The sequence below is a fragment of the Molothrus ater genome, chromosome 9 (genome assembly GCF_012460135.2).
Source record: "Molothrus ater isolate BHLD 08-10-18 breed brown headed cowbird chromosome 9, BPBGC_Mater_1.1, whole genome shotgun sequence".
Lineage (NCBI taxonomy): Eukaryota > Metazoa > Chordata > Aves > Passeriformes > Icteridae > Molothrus > Molothrus ater.
In genome coordinates, this window is record NC_050486.2 from 25,589,001 (window position 1) to 25,605,216 (window position 16,216).

At 41.1% G+C, this 16,216-nt stretch overlaps 1 protein-coding gene across 1 annotated transcript in view; it reads right to left on the reverse strand.

Annotated features, from left to right (window-relative positions):
- The window catches only part of SLC1A7 (solute carrier family 1 member 7), a 48,234-nt gene that overhangs the window by 25,013 nt on the left and 7,005 nt on the right, over positions 1–16,216 (reverse strand). The window contains exon 3 of the mRNA XM_036387923.1: positions 7,790–8,005. Coding sequence (XP_036243816.1) covers positions 7,790–8,005 — 216 coding nt within the window. The remainder of the gene's footprint in view (positions 1–7,789; positions 8,006–16,216) is intronic.

Genomic DNA, 16,216 nt, shown 5'->3' on the forward strand with positions numbered 1-16,216 from the left:
AAGCCAAGCAGATAAAATACTTCTGAAGTTGCAGCATTGCTTGCAGATTACTTACAAGACACAGGTCACAAAATAATAGTGATCTGGGATTCATTTCTCTAGCACAAGCAACATTGTCTAACCTCAGTGGCTCAGCTCAGCATTCCTAGCAGAAATAATTTCACATAAGAGTAGGGAATTAAACCTACTGCACAACAGTGACTGAGTCTGGTTTAAACCATAGATAAATTTAGGTCTGAGACAAGGATATTGTTGTAAAACAGAAACTGAAGACATAGGCTTTCTGGTTACATAAAAAATTAACAGCTAAATACTGCCTGCCCTGAGGAATAACATTTCCCAGAGCATCTTCTGCCTCAGGAACTCTGCCAGATAGAGCAGGAGTATTCAGCTGAGGCTAAAAGGGTGAATGTGCATGAAACTCCAATATCAGCTCAGTGAACCTTCTGCAGAGCTGAGCTGCTGAGCCCAGCTGGCACAGCAGGCCTGGCCTGCATTTGCTGTGACAGCAGCACACACGCACAAGTGACCCACTAATCACCATCTCTGCCTGCAGCCTGCTGTGCTGCACAGGCTGCTGCGATCTACAGGCAAATTTTGGAGCCCTTCCCTAATTCTGCATGGGATGAGAGGATTCAGATGAATTAGGAATGTGTATGTACATGCACTTTGGTATCCAGTCGTGGATTTTGAGGAAATCCTAAAGACTTGTATCAAGTGCAGGCAGCACCTGGTCTGAGCAGCAGCTCTGAGGGTCCCATTTGGCACAGGATGATTTAGCATCTTGCCAAAAGTGGAAGGTTCTCTTCCCTTCTCCATTGTCTCCCAGTAACTGACTGTGAATGTAGAGTTGATTGATTTTGCTCCCCTAATTTCAGCTGCTTTGGGAACCTGAATAGTGTCAGGAAGCCATTCTTCAGCACTGCCCCCAGGATGTGGGAGCTCTCTTGTCTCTTTAGGGGGTGGTTTGCTCAGAACCACAGCAGTGGCACAAGGAGCAGCACAGTTAAACTGTGTCACTGTGACTCTGTTAACTGAACTGTCCAGAGAACATGAGCCTGCAGCCACGGGGACAGCTCCTTCACACCTCCTGGGTAACTCCTGCTAGAAATAACACAGGCCAGTTTCTGGTTCCAGTAATGCTACTGAATATCTGAAATACTCGCTCTGGGTCCTGACCACGGCGTCATTAACTCAGAGCATTCAGCTTTTGCAGATCCTTTCAGTCAGAAATGAGGCCAGTGGCTGTAGCACAGGACTGCCACAGGTATGGCAGATGTTTCCTTGACTCAGAGCACCCCTTCCCTCTGGCACTCTGTGCTCTGCAGCCCCAATCTGGTTTTGCTCTCAGACTTGGATGTTATCAGCCCCTAATCCCTGCCACACCAGACAGTCTGGCTGCAGTCTCCCACGCTGTGGAATTAAAGCCACCAGACTGGGGTTTTGCTGCATGTGTGTCCTCATAATATTTATTGGCCTATATTTGCACTAGGCAGAAAGCAGCTTTGGATGCTCTGCTCTCAAATTTGAGCAAGTGCAGCTGAGCCTGCAAGAACATTGTTTTAAGGCTGGAAATTTGACAGTATTCTAATATTGATGTGTTTGAAACCTTACCCTGTCACTATATACAGCAAGGGTGCAGAGAGCAAAACTGAAGCCTGAATGGCTTGACATGAGAACTGTGAAGTTTCTACGTTTTTCCAAGAGCAAACATCACTGTAGCTCCTATTTACTATAGGCTGAGGTCATTCTCAGTGACATTACCTTAATCTCAAGAATTTGTTTGCTTTTTATGTCCTCTGCATGAATTCGTCATCAGCTGTGTGGACTCCTCACTACTGTTACACATGAGCCACAAGTCCTGTCCTTCCTCACACATCTGATACCTTCCTGCAGGTGTCAGGGGCTCCAGCAGGGTTTGCACTGCTGAAAGCAAGGGCAAAATTTAATCCAGAAATACAAAAAACCCAACCTATAGCAGAGGCCATGTGAGAAACCATCTTGTACATCAGTAGTCATCTCTGGTGCCTCATCTAATTTCTCCATATCAGTCATACTACCTCCTGCTAAAAGGACCAAAGAAGCTGCTTTGGCAGAATTAATGAGGCACTAAAATCCTCATTATTGGGATAAAAAGTACTTACAGAATGCAAAAATCACTAATTGGGTTTAAGTTACTTTGTCTTGCTTTGTTGTTTTTTTTTTTCAAAGATCAGAGCAGAACTCATATTGTGGAATCATTTTGTCAAATGTGGACTTTTTATCTGTCCTGAGGGCTGCATGGCATTTCAGTTCCAGGAAGGGATCTGAACTTTCTTACCCTGCTTCCTCTGAAAGAAAAGGTCCTGACAAAGCCCCAGCAGGGCTGTGCCTCTCTGAAAGTGGAAGCACAAGTACATCACAGCTTTAAGCATCTCAAAAAGGCTGAATTGTATCAAAGGGAACACAACAGGCCCAATGTATTTCCACTGTGGTTCCAGCAAGGCAAGTTATTCCATGAAAAGTGTGTGTTGGCACTGGAAGAGGTCCAGACCAATTGTCAGGAGGATGGACAACAAATTCCCCTGCAAGGTCAAAGCTTTCCTAGTGCACTTTTAATTCCTGGTCCCTGTGCACCTCACCCTCTGTGACTAAAGCCTCCTGACCAGAGAGAAGAATTTGCTTCATAGTCCATCTCCTCAGGGTGGTTTTCATCATGGAATTATCTTCATTCCATGTTGGATTCATGTTGTGCCAAGTAGAGACCACACAGTCAGAGGGTTGAGAGTTCTTTGTAAATATTTAAGGTTGGGGCTCCTGTGGAGATCAAATTCTTAGAAGTTAACCAGAAGCAAAGGCCTGGTCCCAGGGCAGAACATTACTGGCATAAGGCTGGTTTTGTGAGATGAAAACAACCTGGCATTCTGAAAAGAGGAAAAAGTGGTGCTTTGCCATAGGAGACAGATAAATATTTCTATCATAGTACACAGTAGCTTTTGGCAAAAGATACCTTCATGTACAGCATACTTATTTTCAAAAGTTCTTTCATAGTTTAAAGCTGGATCATTTAATGCACTCTGAAATATATTACTGTGTCTACATACAATTCAGTCTTCAGCTGTAAACTTCTAAAGGTGTGATTCCTGATTCTGCACAGCCTGGACTTTTTCCACACTACAATAGAACCTGAGTTTTTCCTGCCCTATTTTCAAGAAACACTATTTCAATAATACAGAATATAGCCCTTAGCTTGAAAAAAGGGAAGTGATTTTAAAGAGTGCTCATGATTCCCATGAAAACATAAATCCTCTACAGTGTTTATATCCTCTTCTAACTCTTACTGGTATAAAAATAAAGCCTCTCTTGGTTAAGCCAAATTGATTTTCTGGGTACCTGCTATTAAATTGGATGCAATCCTGAATTTTCAGTGGTAAAATGGTCTGATTTCTCCCTCCAGTAAACTTCAGAAATGTACAAATTTATTTTTTGTGGGTCAAGATGTGATTTGATCCTGTCTGCCTTCACGGAATTGGTTTATTTGGGGCTTTTGAGCTGAATAAGTTTACGATGCCACTCTGTCTTGTTGGACTTGAGAAAAACCAACAATGTGCATGAACCCTGCACCTGCTGGTGCCCAAATCTGCAGCCAGCCTGATATGAAACAGGAGGGGGAACCCAGTTTGGCTGGGACTTTGCTTGTTTGTTTTATTTCATAAGCCAGATTTTATTTCCCTTGGTGGGAAATGAAGGTGGCACGATTTCAGTTGCAGCAGAATCTCCCCTTCTAAATCAAAGGTAACAGATGTTGTGGAAATATTAACTGCTAATGTCAACAGTGTCCTTCTGGCTCACAGAATGAGTTTTGCAAATGTTTGTCCTCAAATTATAGGCATTTCTCTTCTCCTAGTCAGGTCATTATGCTACAAAAGTAAACCTAATATTTTAAATGGAACACTATTCCTGCAAGTATGTTCCCTTTTGTCCTTTTGAATAAAATACACAAAAGCTGAATCACTTTAAAAAGATTATATATTGCCTTTCTTATTTTCTTAACTCATAAAGGGCTACTAAAATGTCACTGTAATTTTTGCAGACAAAGTATAAAGTTAATTTCAGTAATTGCCACAGGAAGAAGAAGGCAGAGATGTTTGTTGATTCACTGCTATTGAGATGCTCAAAAGCCACAATCCTACAAGAACCCTACCAGCTCTTGTATGAGCTGGGAATATTCCTTCTGGCCAACAGAATTTTCTGAACAATCCTCAGTGAAGTACTTTCTTTTCCATGTGTTTTGGTTCTCTAGCTGTAAGGAAGGAAAATGGTCCTTGCCTGCTTCACAGAGGAATTGCACATCCATGAGAATAAATCTATAAAAACTCATAAAGCACCAGGTGCTTAAAGACAACATGATCCTTAGCCTGAGAATTATATAGAGCTTTAAATGGAAGAAAATGTACTTTCATAGGCCTTGCAGTGCTTGCAGCAGAAACTTGAATAAAATTAGGGCAGATTTGTACATCTGTCTCAATGGACCAATAAAGTGGTGGCTAAAGAGAGAAGCACCTTGAGAGCAGCATCTCCTGCACAGCTTCAGAGTCACAGCTGCCTCCTTAGTCCAGAGCCAATAGAGAGAGGGAGGTTCCTGCACAGGAACCACCTGGTGACATGGGCATCTTCCACAGGCAGCAGAACATTCTGGTCCCCAATCTCCTGGGGCTCTCTTTAGAAAGGAAATCTTTCAAGTACAGCTGTTTAAAGTGGCAAAAAAAATGTTTGAACTGTGGATGCAATTTTTGAGGCATGAAATTCAGGATATTGATGAGATTGTGTATTTCCTGGCTGATGTGAGGTTAAGAGCAATTTCAGAACTATTCAGAATTATTATCTCCTCTCCAAATCATTGTTGTTTGGAGGTTTGGTTTTTTTTTTCCCCCTACATAATGGACAAATATACAGGGGAAACACCATCTCCAAAATAATTCAAAATAATAATAATAATAATAATAATAATAATAATAATAATAATAATAATAATAATAATGAGATGATGATGATGATGATGATGATGCTGATGATGATGATGATGATGATGATGATGATGTGGTTATTGATTAGTGTTGCAAGTGTTAAGGATAGCCACAAGGCTCTGCACTAGTTTTTGGTTTCATTTTTTGCTGATTCAGTGTGTTCTTTAATTTCTAATTAAAACCACTACTAAAAGCAAAAATCTCACAAAAAAATTCAAGACATTCAATTTCTAGCAACATCTTTCCTGTCAAAAGCTCTAGACAATGTCATATATAACATCAAAAGAAATAATAATGTTTTATATCATTTCAAAGTGGCTTCAAATCTGAAATCAATGAGGGTGAATACAAGTATCCCCATGCCAAGATTCATGCTTTTAAAATTAACCCCACAATAATGTCACATATATCATCTCTTCACTTGAACATTTAGCATTCTTCATTTGCAGAATACCAGATGTTTCCTGTGTAAACTTCTGGGCACATATGCAATTGATAAATGGAGAGGAAATTAATGAATTGAGAAGATAAGCCAATCTGGGCTGAAAAAGATGGTTTCCAGCTGTGAATGGAAGTGATTTATCATTGAGCTAAAGGATCAGCTTTTCTAGCTCAAACCAGCAGATACATCATTACATTTAATCCAGACTTCCACACAGATATTTGAGTCTTGCAACTGACTGCAGCAGGGCCAGAATTTCACCCATAGTGTTTGCCTAGGCTGAAAGCCCATTCCCCACAGTTCTGTTGTTATTATTTATTTATTTACTTAGGAAGTGTGGTTATTTCTGTAGCAGAGGAATAAAAACCATCCATTGGTGCTCTCAGGATAGAAAGATTACAGCTGTGGCTGATGCTGAGCACAGCAAAAAAGACTGAGCTGGATTCTCTCTTTTAACCTTTGGTAATGAGAGGGGCTTGTTGACCTTGTCATTGTTGACACCTGCCCAAACCAGTGAAGAATTTAAGGTTTTGCAGACTAGAAGCACGTGGCTGCTTGGAAACTTGAATACCTGAAATGTGCACACATGCTATTATGATTTGCTTGGGTAAATGTTTGTAGAAAAGTGAAATCCTAGAAGATACTTGCAAATGTTTTTTGACCTGCAATGAGGCCTCAGAGGAATAAAGTGTTCCCAAACCTCACCATAACACCCCTGGTGTGCAGGGAGTGGCCAGGCAGAGGTGAAGAGATGAGTTTGTAACTCAGGTCTTGGTCTTTTCTTGAAAACACAAAAGTATAGTAAATTTTGATTTTGAAAACCCAGATTACTTTCCATCTAACTCATCTCCATGACAAGCTTACTCTGAGCCTCTAAAGGCAACTGGGCTGCTGTGAGAAAGGGAATGAGGACCTGTGGTAAGGGAAACCTCCCCAGGCAGAGCTGGGAGGTCCATTTGCACCCTGTGTCCCACTGTGCCTTTCAGTGTCTCTGACTGAGGCCTGAGAACCAGCTCAGCACACTAGGAATGGTCCCCTGACATGGCCACTATGAAAACAGTCATTAAGGTCACGTTTTTCTTAGACTCTCTTTTATTTCTTATGCTACTCTGTCATAGTGAGGGATTCACACCTCTTGGTGTAGGAATTACAGTCCTTTGTGCAGCAGAAACAGAATAATGTGACTCAATCCCATGTCACAAACAGATGGAATTCCACTGCGCATCCATCCCTCATGGCAAAGTCACTGGAGAGATACAGATGGGTACCCAGTGCAGATGAAGATGATGGTTTTGTGGGAAGCTACAGAAGAGATTGTTCTCTGCTGCTGCTCCATGACTAAAATAATTTGGCCCATTCTCACAAAGACATTGATAAAATACAGGTGGCCTGGGTAAATGCAACTTGGAGGAGAAAAGAGGAGTCTTTTGTAAGCTTCTCTTCCCAGTTCCTTCTGATTTGAAGTCCAAATAAGTCTTAATTAAAGTACTTTGTCTGCTGTCAGGGTCAGGAATTTGGGTTTTTGAAAGGCAAACTGTGAACCATTTTTAATTTCAGTAAGTTGAACTCCAAAGAGAATTCTCTGTGCTAGATACACAGAGGGTCTGAAAGCCCTTGACTGATGTAGTATGAGATCAGCAACTTGAGCTACCAAACAAAGGCAAAACTTTCTGCACGAGCAAAATAAATCTGAGGCACAGAATATGTTCAGTCAACAAACTGATCCCACCAGCACCTGAAATACTGGGACAAAAAGGGATTTCAGGCAAGGCCATCAAATTCCAGCAGTGCCCTAATGCTGCTCTAAAAGGACAAGTGTGTCTTTTGCCAAACAAAATAAAATGAATAAGGAAAAGCCCCAAAGCAGAATAAAAAATACCCAACAGTGATCTTTCTAATTCTGTCCTTTATCTGCAAATTGGCATGAACAGCTGTAACTGCGCTTTTAAGAATTATTTTCTGAAAAATGTGCGTTTCACCCCTTTATTTAAGGTTTTGCCTGTTGCAACTATCGATTCTTATTTAAATGAACATTAAATTTTAATAGGCCCTTGACCCAAATAATGGATTTGATAGTGAGGTGCACAGGCTATATGGAGTCCTGTGGGGTATAAAGGACCTGCTCCATTGTTGTTGGTTGGTGGCCATTCATTTAAATTTTACAAGAAACAGCCAGTATAAACCTCTGATAACTCGAAAATTATCTTCTGTAACTTACTTTTTTCTCAGTCTCAACAAAATATTTATCCTTAGATTCAGAACTGAGGCTCAGGCCCCAGTTTCTCCTGCAGCTCTGTACCAAATGCTGCCTTCAGAAAGCAGAAAGAATGGATGTCGTTACCGGATTAAGTCCAGCAGTGCATCTGCAGAGCTCATGATGGGCTTTCCACCCTCCTCAGTGCTCTCCTTCTGGGCTGCTCCACCAGGGTGGATAATGGACACCATAATTATTCCCACAACCACAGCCACAAAGGTTGTCCACAGGTAGTAAGTGACAGTTATGATTCCCAAGCGACTGGAAGTCTTGGCATCCAGGGCTGCCAGCCCAGACATCAAGCTGTGGGAAGAAAACACAGCACAAATGGTATTGAAATCAACGTTATTTTGCATTGCATTAATGCAGCTGAAAGCCTAATTTCTGAATTGTTCCATCCTGCCTGCTTCTCTGACAGCTGATTTGTGTGTCAGTGTCTCAGTAAGCTTGCCAGTAACACCACAGCTGTGCTCTCTGTGTCTGAAAGGATGTTTTCCAAGTGCCACCTCACATCCTGGTTACTGGAAGGAACTTGCAAGCTCAGGCTGCACATGTGGGGACTGAATCCTACTCACTCTACCCTGAAATTCCAGTTTTACACAAGTTACACATGGGATGGCTCAGTTCACAGGAGCCATGGCAATAGTTGTTAAAACTCTGTGTATCATACTCTACACAGAATTTTACAGAATATTTCAGGTTTGAATGGACCTTTGAAGAAAGTCTAATCAAACCCACTCAGCCCTTCCTGTGTGAAGTGGGGACACAGTTTTGAAATGAAAAACACTAATGGGCAATTTTGTCATATAGTCCATTCTTTAGCAAAAAGAATAACTTTTTTCTTTCTAAGTAAATTCAATATATTTTTGCTTTGCTGGGGAGCACATTGGGAGCAGTCTGTAATTCAGTCTAAATGGGGACAGTGGATGGGATCCAGGGGAAACACCTCCATGGGAAGTGTGGCTGCCCAGTTGGGAGCAAAGAACATGCTGTGATCACTTCAGCCTTTCCATGGAATCAGAGAATAACAGAGTCCTACAGTCACAGAACATGCTGAGTTGGAAGGGACCCATCAGGATCTTTCCTCTTCAGCTCCCTGCCCAGCACTGCCAGAGCATCACCAGTGCCCCTCTTGCTCGTCCACTCTGCCTGTGCCAAGCCATGCAATGAGATTCCCCACCATGAGATTCAGCTCCCACTGACCCTCTTCTACAGGCAGGTGAGACAGGGCTCTCTTTGGCCCCTGAGGTTTCTTTAGGCTGCTCTGACATAGACCCTGGTGCAGTTTCCAAGTGATCTGAGTCTGGGGTTGGATTTTCCACTGACAGCAGTGTGGTTTGGGGCTTTAAATTGAGATTTTCCTTTGGATAATTCTCTGTGAACTCTCCAAAGCATACATCTCAGGAAAAGTACAGGTGAAATAAAATACCACATTTATCATTTGGTGTGTCCAGCTTTCTCATCAAAACAGACCTGTTTACCAGGCCTGTTCTCATAAATATTTACTAAGCTGCACCTCCTTGAATGAGATCTCCTTGACCTCACACTGCTGAGAGAGGTTGTCTAGAGCCAGTGCTAAAGTGCAGCTTAACCTTTATAGTAGATTTAATGAAATCAAATGGGTGGATTTAGTGTTCAGGTTCCAGCTATCCACTAGATTAATTAAGAAAATGTATTGCTTTTCTGCATTGCCAATCTCTCATCTAGCATGGCTTTTGTTAACACTATAGGAGCAAGGGTGCACTGGAGTTGGGATAATTTAGAAAAGGAGCATCTCAGCAACTCTCACTCTTGTAATCATTGTTCTTTACTTTTATTTATAATTTGATTTGATAAAAAGTCCACCTTTCTATGTGTCTGCAAAGCACTGTGTACAAACACAGCACTGCATATTGATAATACAGTAGTAGGAATGTTACTTTGTTCCTTGACATTTCCCTTGGATGAGTCCTTCAGAAGAGTGAATATTCTAAAACATTTTTTTAATAAAACAATTCAGCAAAATATATTTATCTCAAATTAATGTGACAGTTTTCTGTTAAAAACCCCCTGTGTTGTTACTCGATTTTTAGGACTGAACTCTTCTCTCAGGCTGAGGTTCCACAGGCTATTGAGCCAGTTTGACAGCTCATTGCTGCACAGAGTAGATACCTAGAGTACAGCACTGTTCCACCTCCACATTCCCAGGGAAAAAAAAAAAAAAGAAAAATGAGAATCAGGCTGATTTTTAACCAGTTGGATGTTTTTCATGGTAACAATTTTCAGGGTTCTTCATAGATACATTATGCAGGTGACATCAGAGGTGTGAAGGGCTGAGTGTTGAGCAGCAGAGTTGTAACTTGCAGGCAGAGCAGTTCCTGGGAGAGGGCACTGCCAAGGGGACAGAGAATTCACTCTCCTTCCCTCCCCAGTGCTGCCCTGGAGCCACTGTCACTGTGGGGAGCCACTGTCACTGTGGGGAAGCCACCACTGTTCCTGTTGTCCTTGATGCCTCTGGGCTGTGTTGGTTCTACAGAACAACAAAGAGATGAACTCTGTCTCGATTGCTCACCTGAGAAGCATTTCCAGAAGTACTTAGGACAAAAATCCTAATTAAATATGCCCAGTGGTTCAGGTGAGTTTAGGGTTGTTAGCTCAGCCTCAAGATGCAGGGCCTTAGGATTTGGGAGGATGTTCAGCTGGAATCTGATCTTACCTTGGCTCCTAGGTGGCAAATCCTGAGGGGGCTAATAATGAGATTGCTCTGTCTTGGGGATATTCATTAACAAGATCATCATCTGTAATGAGATTATCCTGTCACCAGATAAAGTCATGCTCAGTTCATGCTGTGATGAGAAAGTCATCAAAAGTAATTAACTATGGAGGTGCAGTGGGGTAACTGGGATGTGACAGAAGCATGAACAGAGGTCTGGGCCCTGACAAAACCCTGTGTTCTCCATGGCCTGCAGTGCTCAGGAAGGGACCAGTGGAACCAGTTCTCCAAAGGCTGGGGAGTAACAGTGGTCATTTTAGGCAATAGCTCAGAGTCATTTCAGAAAGAAGTGCCTGGAACTAGAATAAGACAGTAATCACTCATTCACTATTTTTTGTTTGACTTCATGTGTTTGATATCAGAAGGAATAGGACAAATGACACAAAGATTAAGATACATAGAGGTTATCACAGTTATTGTACAAAGCAAGTAATACACAGTCACATCACATTTATTGCTGTTGGCCTCTAGAGTTCTAACATTCACACAATGTAGCCACAGGATGACAAGAACAAGTACTTTTCTTACTTCCTAGGGAACAATAAGCTTCCAGCTAATTTAAACTAAGATCACTGTATCATGCTCAGGTCCTCCCTCAAAGTCTAATTTTTATCAGACACTCTTGTCTACATAAAAATTTCTGAAGAGTTTCTCAAGATTCTTCCAAACCAGAACAGAGCTATTCTCATGGCTTCCACTGCTAGACTCATGAAACACACTGGAATGGAAAAGTGTACCTTCAATTCTTGTCAAACCTCAGGATCTGGTTGGCCTTGGAAGAACAGGGCAGATATTTGATTCATAGGTTGAAATCATTTGAGAAGTTGTGTAGTTAAGTAGCTTCCACATGTATGATTCATGTGTAGCTTCTTCCATAGCGTGTTTTAATGATTGCCAAATGGACAAAACAGGATAAGACAATAAAAAACAATCTGGAGCTTTTCTAAATAATTACTGTACATCTCACTCCTTTAATCAGTTTGGGAAAAAAATCCACAAAATTGTAATTTAATGTTCAGACACCATTACTTAGCTTGTATGGAAAAAAGCCTGTCAAGCCTAAAGGGAAGGGGAAGGCATGTTCCATTCTAGGAATTATGTATCACTAGTTAACAAGGTAAAGACAGTTTCTACATTGTTTAAAGTATTTATAATTGTACAAACCAAAGAACCAAGTGCTAAGTTTCATGTCTGCTTTGAGGGAAATCCGTGTAAAACCCCCAAGACTAAAATAGAATTTTTGACGTAAAGAAGAAGGGAATTCTTTCCAATATCTTGGAAATCTAATTAGTCCCATGCAAACAAGTAGCTAAACCCTTTTGAGCACCTCTAGGCTTGTTCTGGCTGTCACAGATAAGTATCAGATATTTTATTTACAAACAAAAATAGAACTTTCTATCTTCTCTGCAATTCTCTAGGTTTTTCTTTTGCTGTCTGATGAAAGCATATTTTTTTGTCCTGTCTCAAGATCAAACCCTATATCCCCAAAAAGGGAAAATAGAAGAAGCTGTTGTCAAGACCCCATTCTGCATGTATATTTTGTCTTCCTCTCCACCAGAAGCCATCTGGATGTTGCTTTGAAATAGATGGATTATGGATAAAGTTATCAGAAGGGATTAGTGTGATTAGAAGGACATTAATCCTGTCAAGAAGTAATGGTCAAGTATTAACCACCAGCAGTTGTTCCTAGAATGATGTTTGTTTTCATTCATCCCGTTCCCTCCCTCCCATTCTCATTTTGTAATTGCATGCTGTGGAAAAGACCTTCCTGAGCAAGTTCTGCCAGTGAGGCTGGGAAGTGCCTGCAGCAGCTACATTAGAGATGATTATATTGCACTTGGGCATCATGAAAGGGAAGTGCTGCCTTCACTAATGCTGCTTGATCGTGCAGGCAGGCTGTCGCTCACCTTTCTGTCAAGGTCAGAGCCTCCAAGTCTCAACATGATAATAATGTGCATTTAATCATCCCAAATTGCTTCACCAGTGGAACCCCCCCTAATGCAGGAGGGCAGGGTCTCCATTTTATAGATTCAGAAACAGAGAAATTAAGGCACTTTTAAATGAAGACAAACCACTTACAGTGAAAAGAAAATCTGCCTGAAGTGATCTCTGTATTGCAGTGAACCATCACACTTTTCCTTATCTGTGCCCAGCTATCTGTGCTTTCAGAAAAGGCTGCTTCACTTCCATGGAGGCACCATTTTCAGAGGAATGTTTGCAACAGAGAAAATACAACTCTTCATGGGTGAAAGAAAGAGATAAGAAACTTTCTCTGGCTCTTTTTATAGTTTAACGCTTGATTTGCTCTTAGTCTCTAGTGTAGTTAAAATCATTCAGCAGTGAGAAAGAGGGATCAGAATGACTTTTTCTTTTCAGGATATCCTTTTGCTTTCTTCTAATATGAAAACCACCTACAGAGCAAGACCCTGCCATGGCTGCAGTAGAGCCAGGGCAGTGGTAGTGGTGGGAAGATCACAGCCCAGCCCTGTCTGCTTCACCCTGCCCAGGCTCTGCCCTTCCTGACACAGATGTGTCACAGGAGTTTTGCACACTATGGTGTGCTGCAGCCTTCTGGGGATCTGAGCACAACTAAGAGACTGTCTCAGTCACTGTGGCCAGTGCAATGACCCCAATGTCTTGTATTATTAAAAATTTCATAGTATTACAACCTGATTTTCAAAGGAGTTGACAAGTCTGGAACCCTCTTGAAGGGGCTACTAAGCTCCATCTCCTGTGCAAATCCAGTAATAGAAAACAGCTTTTTAAAAGTTTAGACATCTTGATATAAATGAAATTGTGTCTAAGCTCAAAAAAAACCCCAACTGCAGAAAGTGGTAGCTGTAGCACAAACAGGACTACTGCAGCAGTTTCTGTAGGGTTGGATTATCAGCTGTAAATAGTGCTTGAAATGTGCATTTACTTTTCAGAGCCCCAGTATATAACTATTTTACTAAACACAGGGGAAGCCCAAAGGTGTCAGGCATGATGGAAAATCTGGCTCTTGATCTTCAAGCAACAAAAACATGTCAGAGGATCAATACACTGTTTGCCGTGATTATGTTTAATTTTACAGCTAGGCTGCTAGGAAAGAAACCAGTCTACATTTCTAATGCATCATAACATGCATAATTTTGAGATTTGGTTTCTATTGCTTTATGAAATAGTAAGGTTTTTATTTTTTACCCAAAATGTTGATATCTCCTTTATAATCTAACACGTGGAACTCTTAATGACAAATTGACATACACAGTAAAAATCCTGCCAGGAATTCACATGATGCATTTTATTTTCTATTTCTTGTGCAATAGGAAATCTGCTTTTCTGGACTAATATAAACAAGGAAGGACTTTGTACAGCACACAGTGAAGGCTGATGTCCAGTGGCTGTTCTGTCACCTGCATATGTGAGGTTACTGTGATACATCTGTGAGTTCTGGAGGGGATGAACAGCAGCCTTTGCTCACTGACTGACAAAGGGCATTGCAGTGTAGATCATGCAGAATTCAGGTTGGCTTGTTGATTTCAGCTGTTCTGATTTTAAAAAAAGTGTTTCCTAAATTCAAAGGTCAGGATGCAATCAAACCCAAATTATCCATTAAATATGGATGTGCAGCTTCACATGGTGGAAGGAGCCAAGAATCTTATTAATACTTGATTTTTTTTTCTTCTGTCGGTTCTTTCAAGCATTTTTAGATTAAGCAAAAAGCAAAAGGATTTGAAACACAAATTTGGATTATAAACAAATGTCAGATTTATTCAACTGTTTTTTGTCTAAGAAAACAGAGGGAATCCAGCCAGCCCCTCAAGCTCCACATGTCATTCCCATTCCTTTGTGAGACACTAAGTATTTTAGAGCTCTCAGAGGACTACAGAAAAATTCTGTCAGGTCGCAAACAGTTCATACCCCATTTGTAATCATTTCAGTGCTTTCCACACCCATTCACTCTGTCACCACAGATTCCTCTTGCACGTCATTAGATCCCTACTGACACTCCCTAAATAATTTCTACTGGGTTGGTCCAATTTTGTCATTATGATGTGTAATTGTAACATGTCATTTTTCACTGAAACAGTCTGGACCTCTGGGTTGCACAAACAAAAGAAAACACTAGAAAACAGTATGGGATCTGAGCATTAGACTTAACATTTCTAAACATAGTTAATAGCATTGAAAATGTTCCAGATGATAGTGTGGAGAAACTTCTGAAGATGTCTCAGGCATGGAGGAGGGATTAAAACTTTCCTCTACAAGCTGAAGCCATCTCAAATGATGACTTTTGGGGTATCTGACACCAATTCTGTAATATAATAGCAATATGGAGAATTTAAAATAGTATAATGGTGTCAAGTGAGATGCTTTCTGACTGCTTCTTCTTACCCTTGGGTAATCCTTATCTTTCAGTTTCATCCAAGTAGTTTTGCTTTTAATTCTAAAAGTAAATATAGTTATTCCCTCTAGTCATCTCCTTAAAACTCACTTCTCTACACTGACTCTCTCCACAATCAAGACTTAAGATGATATATCCTAGGAAAGAGCTAACAAACACCTTGTTCTCACTGGGGTGAAATACACTTTTATTATTCACATTACAGTGTTACATGTGACAGGCAGTGCAGAAATGGCACTCTCAGCACTTTATGTTGTTGTTCAGGTCCCCCACAGATTTCCCCATACACACCCCACAGAAGGCTCACCCTCCCCTCTTGGGGAAGGGCTGTTCCCCAGAGCCAACAGAGGTGAAGCAGAGGGAAAAGTCCACAGGCCAATAACGTGAAGAAAACAAGCCCTGTGTTCCCAAAGCAATTTCATTCTATGGAAAATGCTTCTGCCTTGGTACTTCATGCAACATTTTTCTGAGCAGGCTCTTCAGAGACCCAGAGGCAGCACTTTGCAGCTGCTCCTCAGCACCTCACTAGATAATACACTACATAAATTTGGTTGCACTCGATTATAGAACCATAGAATTTTTTAGTTTGGAAAATGCCTCTAAGATCTTTAACCCCAACTGTTCCTTCCCCCAGCACTGCCAAGTCCCTCAAACCATGTCCCCAGGTGCCACATCTACTTGTCTTATAAATACACCCCAGTCTGGCAGCAGCACAAGGATGAGAACAGAACAGCTGGTATTAAGGGGAATAGTTTAACACATACATAGCAGAAAAGACCAAGCCCAGACTGACTAGAACCTTCTGTTATCCACCCTTTTCCTTTTGGTCTTCAGGTAAATTATGTGTCAAGGCACGGAAAATACCTCTTAGTACCAGGGGTGTATTAGAAGAAACAGTACTGCACAAATTGTCATTCATGTAAAACCAGTATTACTGAGTTGATTAATTTTGGCTATCCTCTTTATTTAAATAGAACCATAACCAGAAAAAAAAATCATAGCCTTTGAGACATCTGTTTTCCTTCTGAATGGATATTATACTGATTTTATCAGACAGTGGTTTATATTCACAGTAAAAGGTTTACATTGCCAATTGCAGTACAGGTCTTGGAGAATTTGGGTCAAACTTTTCATCCCTAACAAATGGTGATCTTGAGTAGGAAAACAGATGAACAATCTCCAGTGTGAGGTTTATTGCCAGTTTCATCTACAGCTGAGAGCAAACAAACAGTGCCCAACACAACCTACCCAGGCCAGTGGTCAGTTTGGTATGGCCCCATACAGCCAAAAAATGTCAAAGTTCCTTTAAAACACAATGAGCAATACTTGTCATTGGTCAGATGTTCAAATGCCAGCATGTTCCCCAGTCAGAGAG